At 54.6% G+C, this 8,891-nt stretch overlaps 1 protein-coding gene across 1 annotated transcript in view; it reads right to left on the reverse strand.

The window, feature by feature from the left end:
* The window catches only part of UMODL1 (uromodulin like 1), a 56,105-nt gene extending 47,531 nt beyond the window's left edge, over window positions 1-8,574 (reverse strand). Inside the window, exons 1-2 of the mRNA XM_019745653.3 lie at window positions 8,499-8,574; window positions 4,602-4,844 (exon numbers count right to left, since the gene is read on the reverse strand). Coding sequence (XP_019601212.3) covers window positions 4,602-4,844; window positions 8,499-8,574 — 319 coding nt within the window. The remainder of the gene's footprint in view (window positions 1-4,601; window positions 4,845-8,498) is intronic.
* Between the last annotated feature and the right edge of the window lie 317 nt (window positions 8,575-8,891).

Consider the following 8,891-nt stretch of genomic DNA (forward strand, 5'->3'; position numbering starts at 1 on the left):
AAGGCCATGTCCAGGCCTGGGGGACGCCATTCGATGTCTAAAGTCCTGGAGAAATTGCCACACAGGGACTGGATTTTGGATATGAAAAATGGGCATGTGGTACAGCCCAGAGAGCCACTGGGACAGAAATGCCAGCATCCCTGTGGGGCCACCAACCAACGGTTTGAAAGTCTTTGCTTTCTCTCCCATCGTAACAACCAACAGCCTCGGGGCTAAGGAAATGTGAGACTGAATGTGAGGTGGCTCCTGGGACAGAAATATAACATTAGAAGAAAGAAAAAGTGACATGATAATAAAGTGTGCAGTTGAAATAACAGCAGTGCACCAACCTCGGTTCCTTGGTGGGGACATGTGTACCGTGGTACACAGGCCACTAACTCTTGGGGACACTGGTTAGGGGTATACAGGAACTCTCACTACCAGCTTTGCAACTTGTCTGTAAACCTAAAGCTATTCTAAACTAAAGGGTTTACTTAAATTAAAAGAAAGTTCAGGTCACCAAGAAAAAATCAGCTTCCCAAAATGGATGCCGATCGGACATTTTTTTGAGTTCAAGTTCATCTTGGTCTGAAGACTGCTGGGACTCTCTCCGTCCCACGGGGCTGGCACTCACTGAGCGCCCAAGAGAAGAGTCAGCAATTCCAAATTGGTAGAAAGTCAGAAATCTCCTCCTTTCACCAGCTCAATAAACAATGAAACAGGACTTCCCGGTGCCTGGCAACCAAGGTTAGTCACAGTTCAAGGACATGACCCACGGGAGATTTCTGTCTGAGCAACAGCACTGAGGTCATCCGGGGCTCAGGAATCTGATCCTTCTGGAATATCATTCCCGCCCCCACCTCCTTAATGGGCGTCCTCCTCCCCCAAAGGGGCCCTGGTCCTCAGCCTGGGAGAGATGGGGAGTTTGGGGTACTGTCCTGTTCCAGTGGGTCCTGCCATGAAGATGGGCTAAGTGGAAACTAGGGTGTCACTGCACCCTAGTTTCGGCTAAGACACTCAGTGTCACCCCCAGGAAGTTATCCCGAGGAAATAATCCAGCTTGTGAGCAGCGGCAATTGTACCATAGGACACTCATCGCGGCATTATTTATAATAATGAAGACTTGGAAGCCACGAGATGGTAAATGGTAGGAGATTGCTTCACGCTGACACATCCATATGAGGTAATGCCATGTGGCCATTAAATCATGTGGCAGAATAATATTTATTAATGTGAAAGATGTTCCAGATAAATGGCCAAATGGTAAAAGCGTGCTACAGAAAACTCTCAACGGGGTGACCATGCTTTTGTACAACAACTGCCCCAGATGAAGATAGAAGAAAACGTTCACACAGTTATGTGTGGGTGGCAGGCTTACGGGTAACGTCCCTTTGTTCTTTCCTGTTTCCAGATTTTCTGCATGACTCGTGTATTCATTTTCGTAGTCATAGTAAAAAGATACATTTATATAAAATAATGTGTGAGTGATCATTGTGTGCCAAATGCTGGGATTTTAGGAATTGAAAGTCATTTAGACTGAAAGGAATGTCACGGGTGTTCTCATAAATGCTCTTCCCTTTTTAGATAATTGGTTGTTGAGTGGGAGAAGAAAGAAGGAAGCAGGCTGAGGTTTCACTGCTGCCTGGGGATGACACCTCTGAGCTGAGAGCACCAGGCTGCCGAGACACAAGTCACCTGACGCCTGGGGCCCTGGAGGCCGTGCCTCGAGGAAAGAGTACGTCTGCCCTCCTATCCTCCATAAATCCTCAGGCTGTTCCTGTCGCCACCTCCGCCCCATTCTGTGCAAAACAGCGGGAAGGTCTGGGGATCACTTAGACTTCTGGGGTTCCAAAGAGCCAGCCTGTCACCAGGCCTCTCTGAAAGAGCTCTGATGGAACAGAGGAGCTGTGCCAGCGTGGAGAAGGCCGTGCAGCCAGTACCCGTGGTGTAAATGCCTCCACCACGGCAGTTCCAGCTGCCCATGTGGCGTTTGTACATCCTGAGCATGGAGGTGGGAAGAGGTGCCCACGGGCAGCCCTCAGGAGCTGGCAGGAGGCCGTCTGTGCCGAAGGTGGTGCCACAACCCAGGCCCCCAGCAGCCGCAGTGCCCGGCCCACAGGCGCCTCCTCCTGAGAGGTGTGCAGCCTGCTGGGTGCTCTGGGTCTTCCTTAGCACTGCTCCTTCCCCCAGCAGTGGCCCCTGCCCCAAATGCCATCAACAGAATCTGATGGGCTCGGGGAGACCCAGGCCCAAGTCTGTGTCATCTTGGTCAGATCACCTGCCACCTCCAGTCTGTGCCCTCGTCTGCAGAACGGGGCACACTCCTCTTCATGAGTGACCAGGAATCTCCCTTGCTGGCCTGTCATAAAGGACACATGCCATCAAGGCCCTTTTCCTCTCTTCCTCCTGGGCTCCTGCCGGCCTCCTCTCCACACCACTACTAGGGTGACCATTCTGAGGCCCAAGGGGGACCACGGACAGCCCCATCCCAACTCAGCCACATGGGAGGGGCCTCAGAACCCGCAGGGTGAGTTCTCCTTCACTGCTCCCAGCATGTCCCCTGACATGTCCCAATACTCCCTGCTCTAGCCACACCCCTACCTGCAGTTCCCAGAGCAGCCCTACCCCTGGGACTAACTAGAATGTTCTAGTCCTCTCCCTGCCCAGTGAGTTCCTAATTAAAGGTGCTAACACTCTAAAAGTGGGGCTGATGTCCCATGAGAGCATTTCCTGGAGACTGGTTTGTTGAGGGGAAGAAAGACGGGTGGCAGGTGGTGGGGCGGAGACACCTGCCCTCCCTGTCTCCTCTCCAGTGGGATTTTACTTGTTTAGCTCAGCAGGGCAGCAGCCCTTACAGAAAGGTGACCTTCAGCATGGGAGGAGCTGGTGTGGCTCCGCCTCTCCTGGGCCTTCCTAGGTCCTCAGCCCTCTGAACATGTGGCCTCACTAGTCCTGAGACAGCCAGCAGGTAGGAAGAGTGTGGCCCTCACAGGTGAGGATGGGCAGGGTAGGGTGGCACCTGCCTTCTCCCACTGGATTCTGACGCTCCATACCAAGCCATGGCCATCAGGTCGGCCGGCCCCGTCTGGATTTCAGTGGTGGTGGCAGTGTTAGTGACAGTGGTGCCTTTTTAACACTCAACTCTGAGCCGTCAGGACATCTCTGAACGGGTCAATGGGGAGTGGCACGCATGCCTGTCCTGTGTGAGATTCTTTCCTGTTTCCATGTTTTCTGCATGCCCACCCATTCATTTTTGTAATTATAGTAAAAAGATACATTGAAACAAAACAATGTAGGAGGTATCATTGAGTTCCAAACGCAGGAGTGAAAAAAAACTGAAAGTCATTTAGAGGGAAAGAAGTATCACATGTGTCTTCATAATGCTCTTCCCGTTTCAGATCATCAGTGGCTGAGTTGTTTCGGGGACCTGGGGAAGGCACACTCAGGGTGACTCAGCGAGCCGAGCCCACGCGGCCTTCTGCAGGGTCTGCAGAGCCCAAGACTACATCCTGGTGTGGGGGGGCCAGCACCCCCGGTGAGCAATGTCCAGGCCTTAGCCTGGTGCCGTCCTGGCCTCAGTTGAGGATGGGCCATAGGGGATCCCCCTCCCGGCCCCCTGAGCTGGTGCTTTCTGCTCTCTGGAGGCGGCAGCCCTCACAGCCCAGGGGCGGCCCCATCGACACTCACTGGGACCACACCCTTCCCACTTCCCCTCCATGATGGGGTGGGAACAGGGGGACCTTCTGACTGCTCAGAAACTCATTTCAGATCCGGTATTGACTCAAATTTAACAATTACCACTACCCACACACACTCATACATGTACCGTTTCCCCTGGAAGAGGTTTTCTGGAAAGTTCCCTGCATGTTGAGAGGCTGAGCCCTGAGCCCCCACACAGCACAGCCCCCCTGGCCTCCCCCCTGGCCCAGCACAGCCACACCAGCCACCCTGTTAACAGCCCCGAGCACCTTCCAACCCGCACTGAGGAAGTCAGAGGAGTCGGGGACCGCTGGGCAGTTAGGGGGAAACTGAGGGGACCCCTTCCTTTTCTTACACATTGGTGTTCAGATTAGGGTTTCGGGTAAAGTCAGCGTCCACTGCAGTGTTTAAAAAGAAAGAGGTGGCTGCCAACACAGACGAGATCGCAATGTTGGTTCTCAGACTTAGCTACGTGTTAGAATCACTTGGGGAGCTTTACAAACACCCCAGTGCCCCAGTTACGCCCCAGACCAAGCCCATCACACTCTGTGAGGGCAGCACCCAAGCATCAGTGTCTTTCAATCTGCCCAGGGGCCTTCTATGTGTAGCCATGTCAGAGAGCCACGGCTCCAGAACAAGGTTCTCAGACTGGAGCCCCCGAGCCAGCACCATCAGCACCACCGGGAACTTGTACTTCACGCCTGACTCCCTGGATCTGAAACCCGAGGGGGGGGCCAAGGATCTGCGCTTGGATGCGCCCTCCAGGTGGTCCTCATGCTCAAGGTGGGGAACCGGGGTTTCAGAAGGGGCTAGTAAGCCCAGGGCCAGTGGGTGGGAGACACCCCCCCCCCCGCAGACCCATCAGCACCCCCAGGAGAAGGAAATGGGGGGGTGGCCTTAGCCCGCCCCCACCCTGCACTCACGCAGGACGCAGTAGAGGCCCAGCTGCTCGTAGCCCTCGCAGCAGTCAGTCACGTTCCTGGACTCGGGGACGTCCACTGCCAGGTACCGGGTTCTGTAAACGGTCTTGGGGCACCGCCTCCAGGGGATCCATCCACCGCAGGGGGCATAGGTCACGTGGGACACCTGGACAGCCTCCACTTTCTGGACACTTTGGGTCACGCTGTAGTTGCACAGCTGGTAGCTCAGCAAGGACAGGCCTTTCTCTAGGAGGGAGGAGCCAAAGAAAGGGCAAAGGTGAGAATCAGGTCCCTACGCGGGGCTGACCAGGACTTGCTCTCTTCTGCAGGAGCAAGTGAAACAAGACCCCGGCCCTGGACCCTCAGCAGCGCCCGCCAGCCCGCTGAGAAGTCGGTGCAGCAGCGGATAAAGCATAAATAAAGGGCTAAAGTGGCAACGGAGACTGCCTGCTAAGAAAGCCTCCCCTACACGGTGTGGTGCGCCCGGGCCGCATGCGCGGGGGTCTGACGGTGCTGGGAACGGAGACACAGAGGAGTCAGACAGCTGGGGCTCGTGTCCCCATTTGGTGCTCCGTGCTCTGTGCTTCTGCGGCGGGAGAATCTTGTGCACAGCTCTTCAACTCCCAGAGCCACAGGCTTGCCACACATGCAATGCATCCGTAACAATTCCAGTAACTACTACCGTGCTTCCCGGAAAATAAGACGTAACCGGAAAATAAGCCCTAGCACGATTGTTCAGGATGACATCGCCTGAACATAAGCCCTAATGAATCCTTTGGAGCACAACTTAATATAAGCCCCGGTCTTATTTTCGGAGAAACACGGTATATACTGGAGGCCTACTAGGCACAGGGCTCGGATGGCAGTGGCAACTTTTGTGGAATGAGAGGGAAGATAAATACACAAATATCTCAAGCACACATGAGGGTTCATAGATGATAAAGTTCAGTCCGATTGTCACTGTCACTACCGGGAGATGAGGGCACAGTGCCACAGTAGGATGACATCCAGCTGGCCCAACAGGCCCAGGTATTGCCTGCTTCCTGTGTATAAATACCCAAGCCCCTTCAGCACGATCACCGGTTCTCAAGACCCCAGGGCACCCAGTACTGTCACCAGCCTCGTATCTCCTTCTCGTGGATCATGTGGTCCTGGGACATACCATCTGCCCTCTGTTGTCTCATGTACCGGGGACTGTCACAGGCTGAATTGTGCCCCCACCCACCCACAATTCCAGTGTGAAGTCCTCACCCCCAGTACCTCAGAATGTGGCTTGTTTAGAAATAGGAGTTTGGCAGATGAGATTAGTTAAGATGAGATTATCCTGGAGTAGGGTGGCCCCAATCCAATGGGACCGATGTCCTTATAAAAGGCGAAATTTGAACCCAGGAACAGGAATGCACAGGCGGGCGCCTTGAGAAGATGGAGGTAGAGATGAGGTGAGGCTTCTATGAGCCAAGGAACAGGGGTGATTGCTGACAGCCCAGCAGGAGCTGGGGGAGGATGGCACACCTTCTCCCTCACAGGCCTCAGCGGGAACTGCCCTGCCCTTACCTGGATCCCGGACCTCTGGCCTCTAGAACTGGGAGAGAAGAAATCTCTACTGTTTAAACCCCTAGCCTGCGGTACTTTGTCCAGGCAGCCCCAGGGAATTCAGGGGGCCATGGGGTGCCCCCCACACTTAGCAGCCAGCATGGGCTCTCAGTGGAGGATGAATGCAAGGTCTGATATACTTCACATTTTCAGGTTGTCAACCTCTGAGGGCCAAACTTTATGAGACTATATAGCCAAAGGGTAAGCGCTCAATTTTATAGCGTAGACCCCTTAGTGAGAAGCTGGCTTTCTGAGGTGGAGCTCAGGGATGGCAGCAGAAATCATCTTCACCCCCAGCGCCAGGCAGCACCCCCGAGGACTCCCCCCTTTGGCCGCCCAGCAGCCGTTAAGTGTCCTGGGGGCTAGTGATGTCCGGGAAGAAACGGCCTGAGCCAGCCCTGGAGCCCAGGCTGATGGGGGATCCTGCAGCCTTACGCTGGGCTGAGCACATTGAATGACCCCACTGCTGAGCGAGCCCACCCCACGACCATGTGAGCTGTGTGGATGCCTCCCCATCACCTTGCAGGTGGCAGGGCCTCTGGGAAAGGAGACCCCTGCTGCCTGTCTCCATCAAAGGGGTGGGTGACAGTAAGCTCTTTGGGGCAGTATGTGCGTGGGGCAGGGGAAATCAGCCTCCAAGACCAGGGTCATGGCCCAGAGCGTAGAGGTGACTTAGATGAGGGGCTAGAGAAAATGGCCTCTGTGAACTGGTCACTAATTAAGTGACCGGCTGAACAAGACCAAGCGTAAGGACTTCCTGCATTGAGAATGTGACAAGATGGTTCTAGATTTTGTTTTTCATCTTAACCTAAGATGAGATGCCAACCGCTAATGAAGGTTACACTTCCCTGTCTCTAGAGTGCCACCGAGCTCCATCTGATCACGACAAGGTCCCAGCTGATCATCAGTGCACACGCCATGACACGCATGCTCACACATCTCCTCTGAAGCTGCACTTGGGATCAACTTGTTTTGTTTCTGACCTTCTCCCGGGGGCCACCACGTCCTCCCCAAGCCTGGCTTCTTGTCAGGGTCCAGGAAAGAAAGTCTGTAGCAGACCCTGCCGTTCAGCAAATCCTTGCAAGCGCCATCATGGCAGTCGGGGAGCCCGGGTTCGTCTCAGAGGTGGGAAATCTTCACGCTCTGGAAGGAGCCTGGGCCCTGGGGTCAGAGGACCTGTGGTCGCACCAGCTTCAGAAACACCAGCCAGGTGATTCTGAGTACGTTTCATACCCTCTCAGTGCCCCAGTCTGGTCATTTGTGAAATAGTAGCTATGCCCTAGGGTTGCAGGAGGAAATGAAACCATGCCTGCAAAAGGCAGTACCTGGCTCATAAGAGCAAATAGACTGGGACCCTGAGTACACTGAACTCGTGGTCCCCGCATCCTCACGTGTACAATGGGGGGGTCACGAAATGCCTCCTAAGGTCTCCTCTAGCTTTGAGATATTCCCACTCATTCTGCAATTGAGCTGTGTGGTTTACACAGCCCTGATTCCAAAGGAAAACTCAAGGGAGAAAAAAATATCACAATTAAACCAAAATCCTTCTTATGGGTGAAAAAACTTTGAACTGGTACAAAACTGAAGTTGGCTGTAGGAACAGAATGGACCTGTTTACATTTCCAACGGAATAAGACAGACTTCAAGAGGAAAAGGATTTGAAAGTTTACCACCTCAGTTCCCTGAAATCTGGGGCTTCAGATATCTGTCTTTTTCGCAGCTGATCAGGTGCCTCCAAAGGCTTTGACCAGGTGCCCTCATTCGGCCCCTCACTCCCCCACCAGCTACTTCCACACTCATTTACCGCTGAGGAAACGGAGGCTGGCAGGACCCAAGGTGAGGGGTGGCCAGATAGAGAGCCCATTTCATGATCCCGCCTCCCTGGCAGGGTCACTCAGGCGGAAACTCTGCCCTCACCAGCTGTGTGGCCTTGGGCAAGTCCCTGATAGGTCTGGGTCTCCCTCTCCTTCTCTGGAAGTTGAAGTTGAAAACTCCAGTATAGCCAGGTTCTGTGTCTGCCCTCGGTGTGGCCCTCCGACCCACACCACCCACAGAAACGTGCAGTTCTGGGCCCACCCAGACCCACTGACTCAGAATCTGTCTTTGAACAGACCCCCAGGTGATCAGAAGCATGCACCCACCTCTTTTGGGGTTACGAGAAAGTTTGGGGAGAGGGAACAGATGCCTCCTCTCAAAGCAGAAGCCTGCCTGGCTTTCAGCAAGGCTGCTGTCCTCACTCATGAAACGGGCTCCCAGAGAGACCCCCTGCTTCTCCAGCATCACCCTCACTGAGCCCAGACCCCTCACCTGTGAAGCCGCTGGCCTGGCTTGGGCCCACGGTGCTGAGCAGAGCCAGCAGGGCCAGCCCGAGGGTCCTGAGCATGGTCGGGCAGTGGCAGGACAGCTCTGGGCCTCTCCTGAGCAGCAGCATAAAGGGGCCTGGGCTGCCTGGGCCCAGAGAAAGGGCCCTTCTGTTCCCTGTGCTGCCGACGGTGGCAATAGCTTCAGAGGACGCGCTCACAGGGAGCGGTCCCTTATGCCTGCTCGTTAACACCCGCCACTGCCACGGCGCTGTCCCTCGGGGCCCCTGCATGTCACAGCCCATTCTCATTCCAGGCAGATGGCATCTCTGAGGAAAGGTGAGTACCCACCGCCAGGCTGCATCGCTGGGTCCCATCTCGTTGTTACGCAGAAAACACA

The sequence above is a fragment of the Rhinolophus sinicus genome, chromosome 17, assembly GCF_057876585.1.
Source record: "Rhinolophus sinicus isolate RSI-liver-muscle chromosome 17, RSI-T2T, whole genome shotgun sequence".
NCBI lineage: Eukaryota > Metazoa > Chordata > Mammalia > Chiroptera > Rhinolophidae > Rhinolophus > Rhinolophus sinicus.